At 39.4% G+C, this 19934-nt stretch overlaps 1 protein-coding gene across 1 annotated transcript in view; it reads left to right on the forward strand.

Moving 5' to 3' along the window:
• The window catches only part of exoc4 (exocyst complex component 4), a 352622-nt gene that overhangs the window by 313003 nt on the left and 19685 nt on the right, over positions 1 to 19934 (forward strand). Inside the window, exons 18-19 of the mRNA XM_020940971.2 lie at positions 3576 to 3754; positions 6457 to 6616. Of these exons, the coding sequence (XP_020796630.2) occupies positions 3576 to 3754; positions 6457 to 6616 (339 nt within the window). The remainder of the gene's footprint in view (positions 1 to 3575; positions 3755 to 6456; positions 6617 to 19934) is intronic.

A 19934-nucleotide genomic window follows, 5' to 3' on the forward strand; every position in this document is an offset into this window, starting at 1 on the left:
CACTGTCTTTCTCCTTGTTGTGCTCTCTCTCCTTCTTTCTCTCTCGCTTTCTTTTTTGTTTGTTTCTCTCTCCTTCTTTCTCTGTTCTTTTCCCTCTCTGTTTCATGCTTCTCATTTCTCTCTCTCCTTCCCCTTCTCACACACTCTTTTTCACTCTCACTCACTCTCTCTCTCTATCTATCCCTTTCTCTCACTCTGTCTTTCTCTCATTGTTCTGCTCTCTCCCTCTTTCTCTCCTTCTTTCTCATCTTCATACCTGTTTTACTCTTTTCCTCATACTCCCCTCCAAACTCTCACACACTCTTTTTCTCTCGCCTACTCTCTTTCGCTCTCTCTCTCTCTTTCTCTCTCTCTCTCTGTCCCTCTCTTGCATTCTATCTTTCTGTCTTTGTTGTGCTCTCTCCTTCCTTCTCTTTTCCTTTCCCTCTCTGTTTCCTTGTCTCTCACTTCTCACACACTCTTTTTCACACTCACTCTTTTTCACACCCACTCTCTCTCTCTTTCTCTCTGTATCCCTCTCTCACTGTCTTTCTCTTTGTTGTGCTCTCTCCTTCTCTCTCTCTCTCTTTCTTTCTTGTTTGTTTCTATCTCCTTCTTTCTCTTTTCCTTTCCCTCTCTGTTTCCTTGTCTCTCTTTTCTCTCTCTCTCTCTCCTTCTCACACACTCTTTTTCACACTCCCTCTCTTTCTCTCTCTCTCTATCCCTCTCTCTCACTCTGTCTTTCTCTCTTTGTTGTGCTCTCTCCTTCTCTCTCTCCTTCTTCTTTCTCTTTTCCTTTCCCTCTCTGTTTCCTTGTCTCTCATTTCTCTCTCTTTCCCCTTCTCTCTCTCCTCTCTTTTTCACACTCACTCTCTTTCGCTCCCTCTCTCTCTCTATCCCTCTCTCTCACTCTGTCTTTCTCTCTTTGTTGTGCTCTCTCCTTCTTTCTTGTTTGTTTCTCTCGCCTTCTTTCTCTTTTCCTTTCCCTCTCTGTTTCCTTGTCTCTCATTTCTCTCCCTCCCCTTCTCACTCTCTCTCTCTCTCTTTCTCTCTCACTCTGTCTTTCTCTCTTTGTTGTGCTCTCTCCTTTTGTTTTCTCTTCTTCCTTCTTGTTTGTCTCTCTCTCTCCTTCATTCCCTTTCCCTCTCTGTTTCCTTGTCTTTCATTTCTCTCTCCCTCCCCTTCTCACTCTCTCTCTTTCTCTATCCCTCTCTCTCAGTCTGTCTTTCTCTCTTTCTTGCGCTCTCTCGCTTCCTTCTCTCTCTCGTCTTCATACCTGTTTTACTGTTTTCCTCACACTCCCCTCCAAACTCTCACACACTCTCTCTCACCTTCCCCCGCTCTTTCTCTCTTTCTCTCTCTCCTTCTTTTCCTCTCCTCCCTTCCTTCCGTTCCGTCTTCCTCTTTTCCTCACGGCTTCATTTAGTTCCTAGCACTATCGGGGGAAATTCACTAGATGGGAAGAGTCAATGGAGTGTAACATATAGCCCGACATCAGCCACGGGGAGGTTTTTTTTCCACTCAAATCATAAACAAAATTGCATAAGCTACACAATGCTCTGCGGGGGGCGCTGTGGAGTGTCCGTGGGGGGACGGAAACGGGAGCAGAGATGATGGAGGGCTATTAAGGATCCGAGGGGGGCGAGTTCATGGGGTGGTAAATTAACTTCAGTTTGGCATCGAAAGTAAAAGGAAAGTTGAAATCCAAAGAAAGGAGAGAGTTGTTAAAGTTTAAGTACCACAAATCAACAAGTGAAGTTAATCCGTAAAAGTAAAAGCAGGTTTAAAAGATCTGTATTACGCTGTTTTTCTTTGGCACAAACACTGTTGGGCAAGTGACTTCAAAACTGACTTGTTACTGTTATTTCAGAGTAATTTGTTACTTTACAATTTTACTGTATTTAAAAAGTAAAATATGACACGACTATTACAGCACTTTAAAGTTACTCTCACCAGAATAACTGTTGCGAAATGCCAAATTTTTACGCCTTATATGGACTGAACAAGGACTAGACCAGGTCTAAACCAGGACTGAACCAGGACTGAACCAGGACTGAGCCAAGGACTGAACCAGAACTAAACCAGGGCTAAACCAGGACTAAACCAGGTCTAAACCAGGACTGAACTGAGGACTGAACCGTGGACTGAACTGAAGACTGAACCAGGAGGACTGAACCGAGGACTGAACCGGGGACTGAAACGGGGACTGAACCGGGGACTGAACCAGGACTAAACTAGGTCTAAATCGGGACTGTACCAGGACTAAACTAGGTCTAAATCGGGACTGAACCAGGACTAAACCAGGACTAAACCAGGTCTAAACCAGGACTGAACTGAAAACTGAACCAAGGACTGAACCAGGAGGACTGAGCCAGGACTAAACCAGGACTCTGAACCGAGGACTGAACCGAGGACTGAACCGAGGACTGAACCAGGAGGACTGGACCAGGAGGACTGAACCAGGAGGACTGAACCGAGGACTGAACCAGGACGGAACCATGGACTGAACCAAGGACTGTACCAGGACTGTACCAGGACTAAACAAGGTCTAAGCCAGAACTGAACCAAGACTAAACCGGAACTAATCTTGGACTAGGACTTGGAATCTAGAACCGCCCCTGAGAGAACCCCGAGCCCGTGGAGCAGGTGTCCGCAAAGTACGATTGGGAGTTAGCTGCGATTAGCCCCATGGAGCACTGAGTTCTGTGTCGGTCCTTTCACTTACAGTTACCTGGACTCGGACTCCGGACTCGTCCCGACAATCGGAACTGTACCGATGGCGTTTCACCGCTGCTGATATCGCGGTGATTTTAGTGAATTTGTATGAAGAAAAACGAAAAAACCCACCACTTCAACTAAAATGAACAGTTAATATGAACATTTTAAGACCAAAATGACGAGGCTCACTGCAACTTAAAGCTCACAAGAGTCAATTTTGCGTAATATCGGAATTTTAAGGACCAAATACTTAATAATCATTGCTGCTTGTAAATGTCCAATCGGGAATTCCAAGTGCCTCTAGTGTAAACTGTGTCCTTAGGCAAGACACTTCACCAACCTTGCGAATGTGCTGTGTGTGAGTGTTGGTCATGTTTGGGGGGGTGCGATTGCGCAATTTGGCCACCCTGATTCCGTCAGTCTGTCCCAGGGCAGCTGTGGCTATTATAGTAACATGCCACCATCAAATATGGAGCGAATGAATAATGCACAGAATTGTAAAGCGACTTCAAAAATCATTATAGTAGACTAGAGTATTATTTGTCCTGATTTGGACTTGGTTTGATCCTGGTTTAGTTCTGATGTAGACCTTATTTGGCCCTGGTTTAGACCCAGTTTAGTTAATTTTTAAGTAGGCCATGGTCCCCCAGAATGAGCCACTGAGCAGAGAGTTTTGAATATTAATGGGATATTAATCTAAAACGTATTTTAACTGATCTGCCCCCCTTAAATTATTAGAATCATCAACTACATTTTACAGCTGGAAGTCCCGGCCTTGAATTCTTGGTGGTTTCACTTCTAAAAAGATTGTGAACCACCATTATAAGCCATCGCCAGTTATACTAAATGGTAACAGTATTTTATTTTCTCCTTCCCAGGGTGCATTGCTTCCATTACCTCATCCCTCTGGCCAAAGAGGGGAATTATGCCATCGTGGCAAATGTGGAGAGCATGGACTACGACCCCCTAGTGGTGAAACTGAACAAGGACATCTCAGCCATTGAGGAGGCCATGGGAGCTGCACTGCAACAGCACAAGTTCCAGTACATCTTTGAAGGTAAAACTAAAGATTTATTTACTTTAATGTTTTTTGGCATTGTGGCTGAACTGTGTGTAACATGGAAAGTACCTAGAAATTATTACAGTGTATAAAAACGTGTGAAAAGTGTCAATCTTGTCTTGAATGCTGCAATGTAGGTACAAGAAACTTTTCCTTAAATGGGTGTTATGTAAAGTCAACTTTTTGGAGCTTTCTACCATGTTATAATTTTACTCCTTCAGCAAAAACATGGATGAAGAAGTTGTATGTCATCTATGCATGTTTCAGTAATCTAGTGATCTCTCTTCTCCATATGGTTAGCTGTTCAATGTTCAGACCTTTGTTGCCTATGCTCCCACACAGCAATTTTCCTTAAATTACAAAAGCAGGATACAAAAAAAATCACTGCAACTTCACAAACCTGATGTGATGTGCAGTAGTAGTAGTAATTTCGACTGCTCAGAGTGGTCACGTGATGTTGGTGTGACGTGTCCGATCAGCTGATTTAAACAGGTTTTGGCGTTGTCTTCCTACCAGTGGAGGCAGGACGACAGCGCCATCTGCAGACCGACTTCCTCAGGACAGTATCCCAGGTGTGTGAGAGTAAAAACGTGCAGAAAACTCAGGTACCAGAGCATAAATTTAAGGTCATATACGAAATACCCTGCATGTCCTGAAATAAAAAACATACATCGGGAAAACAGGGAGGACGTTCAGTACACGAAAAAAGAAACGTAGGACAAGAATTTGAGAAGGAAACAGCGAAGGCAAAACACAAGCAAAAAACATAAAGGAACAACTTCAATCGCCGATCTATGACCACTGTAAAAGATAGAACCACATTATGGACTTGAAAGGAGCAAACATCATTGGGACAGAGGAAAATAAACGTTGTCGCTGGATTAAAGAGGACGATAAACCGGGACGAGGGGGCTTTTTTACTCTCACACACCTGGGATACTGTCCTGAGGAAGTCAGACTGCAGATGGCGCTGTAATCCTGCCTCCACTGGTAGGAAAACAGCACAAAACCTGTTTAAATCAGCTGACCAGACAGCAGCAACATCACATGACCACTTTAAGGAAGACCACAAGTGAGCAGTCAAAACTGTCAGGTAAAGGTAAACATGGTGATCTAAATATGTAATGTGTTAGCAATTAATATCCCATAGATGTGTAATGGATGCATCACGAATTTCAGACTTCCGGTCATCATGCAGTGCATACTGGGAAGGATTTTCTGAAAAAGTGAGCATCAAACCGCCATGTTTGTTTTCCCAGTGGGATGCGTCTATTGACAAAGTCAATCTTTTCAAGTCTTTTGAACCATATCGCTTTTGTTTATGGTTCTGATATTGTCATATTTTAGTTTTGGGATTCGGACATCGTAATTGTGTGGTTGTTGGATCCTAACAGCGGAAAACGGCTCGAGAAATGGGCTTTGGAAGTTTGCAAACTCCATAACTGCAGAAGGGAATCAGATCAACTGTTCAAACTGTTTCCCTTCCCAACAGAATTGAAAAATATAGTGAAAGGCGAGGGCGATGGGCAGGATTGATCCACAGGAAAGACGAAAAAGTTAACCTTTGACCACCTAAATCATCCCGAGTTTGCAGCGAACATTTTTTATGTGCAGCCACACACATTACGATGTCCAAATCCCAAAAGACTAGAAAAGACCGGCTTTGTCGATAGACGCATCCCACTTAGAAAACAAACATGGCGGTTTGATGCTCACTTTTTCAGAAAATCTTTCCCAGTATGCATTGCGCTGTGACCGGAAGTCCGAAGTTCGTGATGCATATATACTCTTTAATATCATCCAGCTACCAACAATAACTGTACATTGCCTTGATAATGGTTTTATTCTATCAAAGTCTACTTTTTCAGTTTGGTTTAGTGATTTTGCATTTTTATTTTAACAACCTTTTTAAAGTATTAGGAGCCCAGTCAGTACGTCCTGTATATAAAACAGCCCCATCACTATACCACTACATCTGGCCAATAAAAAGTAGTTTTATGTTTCTAAACTGAATAAATGAACCTTTTTAGATTTTTTCCTGTACAAAAGCATAATACAAACAAATGCTGCCAGTTCCCACCCATGAAGGCATCTGCTACTACTACAACAAGTACTTCTACTTCTGCTGATGCTACTACTACTACCACTACTGCTACGACCATGAAGGCGTCTGCTGCTACTACTATTACTACAACAAGCACTACTACTACTGTTGATGCTACTACTACTGATACTGCTACTACTGCTACTACTTCTACTGCTACTACTTCTACAACTGCTACTGCCACTACTTCTGCTACACTACTACTACCACTGCTACTACTACTACAACAAGTACTTCTACTACAGCTGATGCTACTACTACTACCACTACTACTACTACCATGAAGGTGTCTGCTACTACTATTATTACTACAACAAGTACTATTACTACTGTTGATGCTACTACTGCTACTGATGCTGCTACTACTTCTACAACTGCTACTGCTACTACTTCTGCTGCTACTACTACTACTACTACTACTACTGATACTGGTCTTGTCTGGTTTTTGGCCTTTCACCCATGACGGCATATGCTTGTACTGCTTTTACTACTACTAGAGCTACTACTGCTACTACTGCTGCTATTGCTACTATTATTACTTGTACTACTACTAGTACTCCTCCTATAATCACCACATGTTCTTGTCTGTTTTCAGGCCTGGGCCATCTGATCTCGTGTATCCTGATAAATGGGGCGCAGTACTTCAAACGCATCAGTGAATCTGGCATTAAGAAAATGTGCCGCAACATTTTTGTGCTGCAGCAAAACCTCACCAACATCACCATGTCCAGAGAGGCAGACCTGGACTTCGCCAGGTCAGACACACACACACACACAAAACGCACACACGCACACACACACACACACACACCCGCACACACACACACACAAAACGCACACACACACACACACATGCACACACACGCTCACACACTCACACATACTCACACACATACTTACACACACACACCCACCACCACAGACCACATCCTTCCGCAGTTTGGCCTACATACTTCTGCTACTACTTAGAACTGTACTATTGTGGTTACTACTACAACTTCATAGCTTATTCAGTCATTAACATTCTGCTTTGACAATTACCACTGCTCCCATCTAGTCAAGTCAAGTCTACTAGTACTGCTATGATTATCTAGCCAGGCTGGCGCAACCTAATGCCTCCGCTCAATTTAATTTCTCTTCAGTGACTAGGTCACTACACTACACTAGACTGTTTGCAAAAACCCCAGAAGTGCGAGTTCGGGCACCAGCCAATCAGCGAAGAGCCATACATTCTGTGTTGTCAATGATTCCTGAGATCGAGGATTTAAAGCTAGAACAAAGAGAATGTTTGGTGAATTTTATTAAGGGGAAAGACGATATTGCTCTTCTTCCTACAGGATTTGGGCAAAGCTTAGTATACCAGTCAGCCCCGTTAGGGGTGCATTACATTACATACATGACTACCAAATAGCAGCGATTGGTTAAATGATAAAAGTACTCACCTGTAGTCAAGCGAACAAATTCTAACACTGCAAGGTCAGGCGGTTTCTAAGAAGTGAAACGAAGTGAAGCCGGCTGACGAATCAGGGTAATGATTATCCACTTTGTGCCAAAAACGTTTTTTCTGAATAACTTCTAACTTTTAATCTCACAATCTATGAGATTCCATCTAGACATTTACTAAACATATGCTTAAAGGTGCACACATTTTTGGAATAGAGTCTGCTGTTACTCTTCATGGAGATGTTCTACTGTTTGTCTCCATTAGGGCCGGGCATCATTAAGAAGTTGCTGATACGATACATACGTCAATACATAGGCCACAATACGATATGCTTTTCAATACAGTGCACTTTCGATTCAGTATGATTCGATACAATATATTTCACATCAATTTGATACAGTTCAGAGAAAAACAAAGGCTAAATCATGACTCTGATACTAAAAGTCTTTATTAAACCACTAAGTTTATATGAAAAACACCCATTTTGCTCAAAACTGTGAAAATGTCAACACAACTGTAGCTCTTACACAAATAAATTTAGTAAAATATACCTAAAAATACTCTCGACAATATATCGATATAGCAGCCCACGATACTGATACTGTATCAACACATTAAAGGAGACGATATATTGATATTTTGATATTTTGTAGATGTTCTACTGTTGGTCTTCATGGACATGTCATCACTTTTCACTTTTTCACAGTGTGACATTAAATCAGTTGCACTTTTCAAGCAAGTGACACAACTAGGCCAAGTTATGGATGAAATCTGTGGAGAGGCAGTCCTAGTAATAGTAAATATGCGTGTATTTTTGAACAATGAAGACCAGTTTTTGAATGAATAAGTAAAGAAGTTAACATTTATAGCAAAGCATTAACATCTGCATGGAGATAATCAGGTGATAGACCCCCCACCAGAAAATTACACAGTCCACCTTTAAATAAAGTTGTGTAGATTTACGTTAATTTCTGCAATTTTTGGTCGCCTTTTAACATTCCCAAACTCTCTCTCCCCCTCGACATAAAGAGCGTCCATATGTTGTGAATCTGCAGGGGATAATTGCTGTAATATTTCTCCGAGTGCGTCAGATCAAGCGCCAAATTTACAGCCTAATAAAGCCATTAAATCAGTGGTTGGCAGCTCGACTTCAAAATGTGAGTTTTTATTTGAGCGATTAAACAAGTGTCTCTCATTCTGCTCCACGGACACATAAAGACCGTCCCCAAGTTCAGCCAGTTATGTCAGTACAGGACAGATGGGGCAACAGGCTGTCCATAGAGCTGTGCCAGTGTGAGCCTCCTATTGATGTTAACTCCTCCATTTTGTCTTTTATATTTTCTGAACCCGCTACACTCCAAAAACATTTATGTAGCCGAGTTGGAATCACTTGAATTTACTGGATGGACCTAGATTATTTTGTTCAATCAGGGCTGTGCAGTTTGGTGAATTTTAATAGAGATTGAGATTCAGGTCCACAGCCAGTCCTCTGTCAGTAAAAAGCGTGTGGTTTGGAGCTCAGACTCAGACAGAGTTCAGACTTTGGAGGAAGAAACTTTACTATTTTTGTGTTAAATGGCAAATACTAAAAGTCTGTCTTGTTTATATTCAGAAAATTGGTACTACAAGAAAAGAAGAATTAAATAATTTTTAAAATTAAATAAAAATGAAATCAAGTTGAAAATTGCAATTAGATCAAGAATAAAAATGTTATCTTTTTTTTCTTTTCCGTTTTTTTGGTCATGTTGCGAAGCCCTAACTTATACTAACATAACTTATACATTATCATTATTATTATTATTATTATTAGTAGTAGTAGTAGTAGTAGTAGTAGTAGTAGTAGTAGTAGTAGTAGTAGTAGTAGTAATAGTAGTAGTTATAGTAAGAGTAATAGTAGTAGTAAGAGTAAGAGTAGTAGTAATAGTAAGAGTAATAGTAATAGTAATGGTAATAGTAATAATAGTAATAGTAGTATTAGTATTATTATGTAAAAAAAAAATGAAATCAAGTTGAAAATTGCAGCTCAAATCAAGATCAAATCAGATCAAGAATAACAATTTGATAAAAAAAAATATAATTATTAAAAAAAAAAAAAATTGGTCATGTTGCAAAGCCCTATAGTTACAACATAACTTATATATTATTATTATTATTATTTATTAAATCAAGTTGAAAATTGCAGATCAAGAATAAACATTTGATTAAAAAATGTTATTTTTAAAAAATTATAATTTTTTGGTCATGTTGCAAAGCCCTAAAGTTACAACATAACTGTTGTTGTTGTTGTTGTTTTGTTGTTGTTGTTATTTCCACACAATTATTGTCAATTGGATAAGAAATCTGTACTTTCTGGGCTGAAAAAAATGCCTTAAAATCAGTATTATATTCTGTTGCATAAATCTAAACTGGTTAAAAAATAGAAATGCACCAATCATGCTTTTTCAGTTCTGATACCAAATAAAAGTCTAAACATTATGATGCGGTTTAGGCCTTAATCTGTCTGTAAATAGTCTTGTTACATCATATTAAAGGCCCAGCCAAGGCCAGTTTTCAGTATAAAAACTGAGTCCAGTATCGGTGCTGCTTCCCTCGTCCAAACTGCTCACATCCAAATATTCTGAACTCGAGTCATTTCAATCAAAGTCAGATATTGCGTTTTTACAGTGTACCTGCTGCTGCCCAGAGCTGCCCAGTCCCTCACAAACCTGATATCTGTGCAGGGAACGGAAAGAGATGGAGAGAGAGATGGAGAGTGAAATGGAGCAAGAGAGAGAGATAGATCGAGAGCGAGGCAGACAGAGAGAGAGATACATGGAGAGAGAGATGGAGCAAGAGAGAGATTTAGAGAGAGATGGGAGAGATATGGAGAGAGAGACAGAGAGATGTTGCAAGAGAAATAAGAGATGGATCAAGAGAGAGAAATGGAGAGAGAGATAGAGCAAGAGAGAGAAGGATCAATTGAGAGAGATGGAGCAAAAGAGAGAGAGATGGATTGAGAGAGATTTATAGATTGGTGGAGAGAGAGATGGAGAGAGAGAGATATGGAGCGAGAGAGAGAGAGAGAGAGATGAATCGAGAGAGATTCAGAGAGGTGGAGAGAGAGATGGATAGAGAGAGAGTGAGAGATGGACAGAGAGCCATGAGAGAGAGAGAGAGAGAGAGAGAGAGAGAGATGGAGCAAGAGAAAGAGAGAAATTGATCAAGAGAGAGAAATGGAGAGAGAGATGGAGCAAGAGAGAGAGAGAGAGAGAGATCGAGAGAGATTTAGAGAGTGGTGGACAGAGAGTTGAGATAGAAAGAGAGAGCAAGAGATGGGGCAAGAGAGAGAGATGGATCGAGAGATTCAGAGAGAGGTGGAGAGAGATGGATCAAGAGAGAGAGAGATGGAGAGAGACATAGAGAGAGATAGCGATAGAGAGAGAGAAATGGCAGAGATGGAGAGCGAGATTGAGCAAGAGAGAGAGAGATGGGAGAGAGATGGAAAGAGAGATGGAGGAACTGAGACATAGAGAGAGAGATAGTGATAGAGAGAGATGGGAGAGAGATGAAGAGAGAGATGGAGCAAGAGAGACAGACATCAAGAGAGAGACAGCGAGCGAAAGCGATAGCGATAGAGAGAAAGAGATGAAGCGAGAGAGACTAACAGAGAGAGAGATATACAGAGAGAGAGAGAGTTGGAGATACAGACAGAGAGTTAACTAAAGAGAGAGAGATGGAGAGAAAGATGGAACGAGAGAGACAGGCAGAGAGAGATGACGAGAGAGAGGAGAAACAGGAGCGCACATGACACAAAGTATTTCTTATTTTTTAGCGCGTTTCAGACACTTTGTCCTTGACAGAAGAGAATATGTGAGAAGTGGAGTGTTGGAAAGAACAGAGCAGGGAAAAAAGGCCTGAGGGAAAACACTGGAAAACGCCGTCAAAAGAAACAGCACAAAACATCTTCACAACTAAAATCACTTTAAACGACTTTGTACAAATGCATCGTTTTGTAGACTTCAGATTGTCTGCTGTTTATATCATCTTATACTGTTGGGAGTTGCACTACCTTATTTGAACATCATTTACGGTTGTATTATTTTTCTCCTTCGTGTTTTCCATCTGGGGAGACAACGACTACGACTGTGCAGTAATTTGCATTTTGCATTTTATCAAAACAAAAATATTCTCGGTGTTTCAAGTGTTTTCATTTTTAACTTTGCCTACTCACGACAGCATTGCCAACAGGGTTCTCAAAAGCGTTGAAAATCTGAAAGGAGATACTCATTTGAGCAGAAATCAATACTAAAAAGTCACATTCACAACAGAAACGAACCTGAATAGCTTTAGAGTGATCTTGAGCTGTATCAGAGCAAGTACAAGAGCACACAGATTAGTATATGCCCATAAACCACTATGAAACTACCTGGAGTTTAGATGGACATGATTGACAGATACATTAGCCACTCAGGGACACGCATGAGCCGTCTTTATCAAAACCAATATGGCTCCCTTCGAGGAGATAAGAATAGAGAAAAAATATGACAGGAGACTGAAAAGCTTTCCAGATTTCAGCCAAGACAGGAAATAGAGGCTTAATGACTAAGAATGTAACAATAACTGAAATATCGTGATATCGTATCGTCAAAGTTTCCACAATAATATCGTGGACCATCACAATATATCATATTACAAGTCTCTTTGCTTAAATGAAGAGTTATTTGCAGCAATAGCTAAACGACCATGATCCTTTGCTCCATTTCAGTGTAGACTACAAGAAGAAATAACAGTTCTAAGCACTTTAAAGTCTTAGTTCTTTGGGTTAAGTCTTGTCAAGGCACTTTAAAAAAGTAGCATATTAACATTTTTCTTAGACTCTACAAAATATCGCAATAAAAATCGTACCATGAGATGTAGATCCTGAAAATATCATACCAAGAGATTTGAATATTGTTCCTCCCCGCCATATCGTGAGCTTTCCCATGATATCGCTATAAATAACGTACCGTGAGGTTCATACTGTGACAATATCGTATCATGAGACTTGGATATCGTTACATTCCTAATAATGACCCATAATGATTAGGGGTGTGCAAACATATTGAAATATCGATATATATCATATTGTTTAAGTGATGATACAGTATTGTTATCATGTGCTGCGGTATCGCTATATCACCAAGAGTATTTTTTGGTATATTTTATTTTGTTACAGCGCTACAGTTTTGTTGCTCGTTTAGAGGAAGGAAACTTGTTTATGCGACACATTTGACATTTTCACTGTTTTGTTGATTAAAATGTTTGTGTTTCATATTCACTTTGCATAAGAAGTGGTTTAACAAAGACTTTTAGTATCACAGCCATGATTTAGCCTTTACTTTTAGTGAACCGTAGTGAATCGATTTGAAATATATCGTATTGAATCGTATCGAATTGAAAGCTCACTGTATCAAGATATGTATTGTATCGTGGCCTATGTATCGAGGTATGTATCATATCTGCAACTTCTGAATGATACTCAGCCCTAATAATGATGTTAGTTAGTAAACAAGGGTAGGGCAGTTTCACACTTTAGTCCTGGTTTAGTCCTAGTTTAGTCCTGGTTTTAGACCTGGTTTAGACCTGGTTTTGATCTGCTTTAGTCCTGGTTTAGTCCTGGTTTAGACTTGGTGTAGACCTGGTTAAATCCTGTTTTAGTCCTGGTTTAGCCTGGGGTTGGGGACCCCTGCTGTAAAACTCCTCCCTTTGTTGTTGGACTTAGTTAAGAACTTGGACTTGGGAAGTGTCTTTGAGTATCAAGAAAATTGTTAACTCAGAGTAGGATATAACATAGTGTCTAAAGTGGGTACTAATTGAAATACTGTGATATTGTATCGTCAAAAATCTCACAATAATATCATGGACTGTCACAATATATAGAATTACAAGTTCCTTTGCTTAAATGTATTGTTTTACAGCTGCAATAGCTAATAAACATCAAGAACTACATATCCCATGATTCATTTCATGGACATAACATGAAGTAATATGTTTTTACTTGAATTCTTGGGATTATGACGGTAATAATTCACACCAAAATCTTGTCAAGGTATTTTAAAAGCAAAAAAGCATCCTATCTACAATTATATCAGCCTCTCCAAAATATCGCAATAAATATTGTACGGTGAGATGCATATCGTGAAAATATCGTACCGAGAGATTTGGATATCGTTACATCCCTAGTATTTACATTTGTACGTCATTGCAAAATCTTAAAACTCATAAATAAAGATTTTTTTTTAAGAGAAAATGGTTCTGGATACGAGCCTAAACATCCAGATGATCACATTTTTGTCATTGCTTTTAAATAAATAGTCAAATAAGATGAGTAAAATAAGCTGATAATTGAGACTAACAGTGAACCAATCTATCATGGCCTATATTGACCTGCGGAAAGTCTCCCAAAAGTTCAGTCTCTTTAATTAGTCCATCCAGTCTTTGAACTCTTCGCGGACTGTCACTCGCTGGTATAAAATCAATCTCCTTTGTTTTTAGACCCACTGCCTTGGCTGGTTACTCTGAGCCAAATTTCCCTGGATGAACCAAAACAAGGCAGACCTGAAGTACCCTGAACTCTAGTGAAAGTGAAGCACCATTGATTACAGTGTTATTTCCTGCATGTGTCAGCTCTGATTATGTCCAAACAGTGTGATGGTGATGGCTGCGCTCCGGACACGCCCTCCCTCTGATTAGTGCGGTGGAGGTGTTGATTGGGGGATTGTAGAGCGGTTGTTTACACGTGCATGGATTTTACTGTGTAATTGTACGCGGGCATACGTTGGTTTTGCAGCGTAGCGATGTCCAGGTGAATTGGTCTTTGTAGTTAATTGCATGAATGCCGCAGTCAGAAATGCACAAGAATTTTTACAGCAACAATATCTGATTTAAAAGTGACATATATACTCTAAATATGTTCAATGAATCACTTAAAAAACATTGTGCACTGTGTAACTTTTCTAGTGGAGGGTCTGCCATCTGCTTGTTTCCATGGTGACGTTATTGCTTTTCCTGGATTGTCCCACAGTATGGAATTAAATAATACTTTAATATAGCTTGCATTTATTCAGTTACAGGTGTTTTTATTTCTCAAAACTACCACAAAAACGTGCTTCATTAATATGAGTGCGCTCACTTATCCACAGATCTGACTTGTAACTTGGCGATGTGGTGATGTGGCCTGCTTGTCTCCATGGAGATAGTTAAAATAAATGCCAAACTGGAGAATATTCCAGGGAATAACAATAACATCTACGCACAGTCAAGCCAACCATTAATCTATCAGACAGTTTTCATTGCTGATTGTGGTGTTATTTAACATTTTAATTACTGTATTTTTTGGACTATAAGTTGCTCCGGAGGATAAGTCACACCAACCAAAAAATGTGTAATGAAGAAGAAAAATACATAAGTTGCACCACACTATAAGTCGCACTTTTTGGGGGAAATTTATTTTATAAAATCAGAGACCAGGAAACAACATTTCATCTTTTAAGGCAAGTTCTAGTAATAACAATAGAACAGAGAACAACAGACTGTTAACGTCACATATGAGCATTTCTTCAGATAATTATTCAGATTGGTTTTTGATAGGCCGCATAGTCGTAATTCTACAGCTAGCCAGGGGTTTATGTTTATGTACTTGGCAGACTCTTTTATCCAAAGCGTTTCCCAAAAGTGTAGTTTCTAACCTGTCATAGTAACTTAGTTGTCATTATCAATAGCTAACGTCAAGGCTCATGCCGTGCTGCCGTTAACTAACTTGTTAATTTGGTTGTTTTCATTGTCACTGTACGTACTGGAGAGGGTCTGATCACATTCTAACATCAATCTGTTTATGTACATTTAACATGACGCTGGAATTGGTCAAACTGTACAAATAAATTTAACTTACAGACATAACCCAAGTACAGCCTTAACACGAGTATTTGTCACGAATGCAGGTTTTTTGTATCCAAATGATTGGACTTACAGCAGAAGACCTACTACTGTGTTGAAAATACTGAAGGAAGTAGACGGTACAATAGTTTCTTGTTTTTTTGTTGTTGTTTTTTTGTCCTGGAAAGAAACACTCATTTATATTCCGCACACTGACGATATTGTGTAAAAGAGAGAACCACATTATTGACTGGAATGAAGCAAACATCATTGGGACAGAGGACAACAAACATCATCGCTGGATTAAAGAGGCAATCGAAATCATTGTATAAGGATGTAAATCTCTACTTGCCCAAAATAAATACATAAATAATAATTGGTTGCTTTCATTGTCGCTGTACGTACAGAAGAGGCTCTGATCACATTCTAACATCATTCTGTTTATCAATTTAACATGACTCTGGAATTGCTCAAACTGTACAAATAAATGATACTTACGGACAGAACCTTTCGGGAAACACACGTGTCGCTATTTTGCTTCGACCATACACAGTTTAGACTTTTGCCAAGAAGAAGCGAAAAAGCGTAAGAGTGCGAAACTGTTTCTGATTGGTTGATTACACGTTACAGAAATACTCACTAGGGAGTTTCTTTTCCCATGCTGCAGACCGACCCTCCTCCTTTTACAGTGAGCAGAAATGGCAGATTTGAGCTCTTCCTGTTCTGCTTTGTGTCTTGTTGCTCGTGTGCACATAAATTATCAGAAGACCAACTGAACCTCATTGGACTGCGAGGTATATAAATTTAATCCCCAAAACAATATCATCATCATGGAGACAGACTGGTGGCGCGCCCTCATCCAGGAAAGTTACACCGTGCACCTTTAAAACCTACAAAATAAACTGTGGTATTCTTAACTAACCACCGTTTGAGAAACAAGCCCCGAATGAGAAAACATGGATCATATTTAGTGGTGTTGGTGGTTGTAGTGGAGCCGTGTGTTTTGTTCCTGTGAGTGTGGAGCAGCTCTGAGCCTGGACTCTGCGCGCGGGGGATACACAGGACACAGGGGGCGCTACAAGGGCACAGTAATAACCATTGATCTGAGTTAAAACTAAAGCAGCAGCAGCCAGGTAACCAGCGCTGTGCAGCCTTCTCCCTTTCTCTCTCTCCCCTCATCTTTCTCCCTATATCTCTTTCTCAATCTCTCTTTCTCTTTCTCTTCTTTAGCTGTTCTCTTGCTTCTCTATCTCCCTCTCTTTCCCCCTCTTTCCTCTATTTTTCTGTATCTCTCCCCTCCTTCTCTCTTCTCTTCCTTCTCCCCCTCCTTTCTCTCTCGCTCCTTCTCTCCTCTCCGTGTCCTTCTCTCCAGGGGAAATGTGGTGGAACAGTGCCACCCGCTGGTACAAAGCATTAATATTGACATGTACCAAAACAATTCCCTTTGACTGGTTTTAACTGAGTAACTTACTTGGTTAAAATATTCAGTTTCCCTCAGAATATATAATTTTTTCGACATAAATGATTCTCGAGTGAGATTGTTTGCTATAATTGTGATCATAAAAACATATTTCAAACTCCAAAAAAACGCTAGAAACAAGACCAAAAATATATAATATATATATATAATAAGCCTAATATGAAAATGCTTTTAAACTTTTTTAGACTCAAAAACTTTACTCAAATCAGTGGCTTAATTTTGGGATTGGCACTGTTGACAACTATGAAAATATTAAAGTTGCACTATGTAACTTTTCTGTTGGAGGGTCTTTGCCTGAAGTGTTCCAAAGTATGACAAAATAATTACATATTTTGTGGGTTTTTTTCATTTTACATTACAGATTCCACAGATGTGACCTGCAACTTTTCTTTTTTTAGGTGCGATTCTGTAAAACAATTTTAGCAAAGCAGTAATATCTCCATAGTGACAAGCAGCTAGTCAGACCCCCCCATGAGAAAAGTTACATACTGCACCTTTAAACCCCCTTTTTTTTTAAGAATATTTGAGGATTACACAGCAAGATTATTTATTTATAAGCCTATTTCTTCTCAACTTTTTTGAAGCTTTTGATCAGTTTTGAATCTTCTCGATATTTGAATTTTTTCACGTTTATTATTTGTTTATGATCTTGTAAACTACATTTTGCAGTGTTTTATATTATATTCAGAATTTCTGTAACTATATCCCTTGTTTTCCAGCGTATATTTGTTGCATTTACTCTATTCCGTGTTATTCTGATTTCATATTTCTGTAAGGGCGTCCCTTGTTTTCCACTGCACATTTGGTTGCACATAGAAGGGTAATGCGCCTGCTGTGAGCTTGTTTGTTTAATACAGTCAGGTGGTTCTTTCTTTGTCAGTGTTTGGCAGGAGACATCGGCCAAAGTGAAGGTCACGTACACACACACACACAAACACAAACACACACGCACCATCTGCTGACTGAGGATCACTGCTTCAGATAAACCTCAAAAACATGGTCAAAACTGCACCTCTCCCTCATCTCAACACTGATCTGAGTTAGAAGAACAGATTTAGCTGTAATATTTAAGAAAAAAAGAAAAATACTGACTAGATGTTGTGAAGATATGCAAACTTGTAATATATGTTGTCTGTAATAAGAAGACTATCAAAAGGCTGTGTTATTTACAAGTAATATGTTATGCTAGATTAATTCTTGTGAGCTTTAAGCCATGGTACAATGCTTTTATCTCATCAAAAACATTCCTGGAGTTGTGATTCGTTTTACTCCCACATGTTTAACATGCAAACCCTGCATATGTAGGCTGACTTTTTCGCTCAGACTGAAAACACTCCACCGTGTGATGTCATGTGGTAATACAGGAAGTGCTCCACTGTGCTTTTTTAAACTCCATACACCTTCAGTAGAATCATTTGGATAAATTCAGCCTGGGAATTGCCAATCTCTACTGAACTAAAGGTAAAAAGCAGCTGTTAACTTGAAAACTACCACCTCGTGACATCACAAGATGGAGCGGAGCACTTTGGGCTTTAGAGATGTGGACAGACTAATAAAGCAGCGTTACTCAAACGTGTGTGAATGAAACAAAACACAACTCCAGGTCTGTTTTTGATGAAGTAACAATATTATAACATGGCTTAAATATCACAAGAGTATTTTTTTTGTAATATAGGACCTTTATTGATGGGCCTAAATAATATTGTATTGTAACCGTCCATTGTCCCTCTCTTTATGTTTAGCCCCTTGAGCTCCACAGGCACAGATCAGATAAACACACGAAGCTGTTGTTGAGTCTTTTATCTCAAAAAGCTCTAAATTCTCAAACTTATGTGTTGCCTGGCAACAGTCCACTATTTGGAGAATGTTTCTAATTTTACTCATAACACCGTTACCATCCTGGCGAGAGGCACAAATAATTAACTGTCACAACATATTGTTTGTGGTGATTTTTCCATTGTTGCGAGGTAATTTAAGTTTAGCTCAAACTTTTATTTGTTTGGTGAAGGTGGAAAAGGCCAGTGATAAAACCAAGACCAACAGATAAGTGTAATACGATTAAAGACTTTGATAGCTCCAGATAACTCTTTAACCTGCACAATATGTGTGTAATACAAGTTATAACTCACTCTGTTTGGTGGCCGCCTAAACCAGTAATGTGCCAAACAAAGAGTTTTACTTCAGGCTCACCAGTTTGTTTTATTGTGATTCAGTTGTATAGACAGAATTGTTTACAGTTGTATAGATAGAGTTGTACACAGTTGTATCGACAGAGTTGTGTACAGTTGTATAGACAGAGTTGTGTACAGTTGTATAGACAGAGTTGTTTACAGTTGTATAGATAGAGTTGTACACAGTTGTATAGACAGAGTTGTTTACAGTTGTATAGACAGAGTTGTACACAGTTGGCGCCGAGTGGCATGGCAGCCGCGCCTCTGTCAGTGTGCCCCAGGGCAGCTGTGGCTACAATAGTAGCTTACCATCACCAGGGTATAGAGTGAATGAATAATGCTGTATGAATGAATGCTGAATGAATAATGCTGAATAATGCTGTGTAAAGCGTCTTTGGGGACAGAAAATATCTGTGAAAGCGCTATATAAATAAAGACTTACTTACTTACTTACTTACTTACAGTTGTATCGACAGAGTTGCTCACAGTTGTATAGACAGAGTTGTTTACAGTTGTATAGACAGAGTTGTTTACAGTTGTATAGACAGAGTTGTGTACAGTTGTATAGACAGAGTTGTTTACAGTTGTATAGACAGAGTTGTGTACAGTTGTATAGATAGAGTTGTTTACAGTTGTATAGACAGAGTTGTGTACAGTTGTATAGACACAGTTGTGTACAGTTGTATAGACAGAGTTGTGTACAGTTGTATAGACAGAGTTGTACACAGTTGTATAGACAGAGTTGTTTACAGTTGTATAGACAGAGTTGTGTACAGTTGTATAGACAGAGTTGTTTACAGTTGTATAGACAGAGTTGTGTACAGTTGTATAGACAGAGTTGTGTACAGTTGTATAGACAGAGTTGTTGTACAGTTGTATAGACAGAGTTGTACACAGTTGTATAGACAGAGTTGTTTACAGTTGTATAGACAGAGTTGTACACAGTTGTATAGACAGAGTTGTTTACAGTTGTATAGACAGAGTTGTTGTACAGTTGTATAGACAGAGTTGTGTACAGTTGTATAGACAGAGTTGTGTACAGTTGTATAGACAGAGTTGTGTATAGTTGTATAGACAGAGTTGTT

The sequence above is a fragment of the Boleophthalmus pectinirostris genome, unplaced genomic scaffold, assembly GCF_026225935.1.
Source record: "Boleophthalmus pectinirostris isolate CB_2022bp ecotype Guang Dong unplaced genomic scaffold, ASM2622593v1 HiC_scaffold_18, whole genome shotgun sequence".
NCBI lineage: Eukaryota > Metazoa > Chordata > Actinopteri > Gobiiformes > Gobiidae > Boleophthalmus > Boleophthalmus pectinirostris.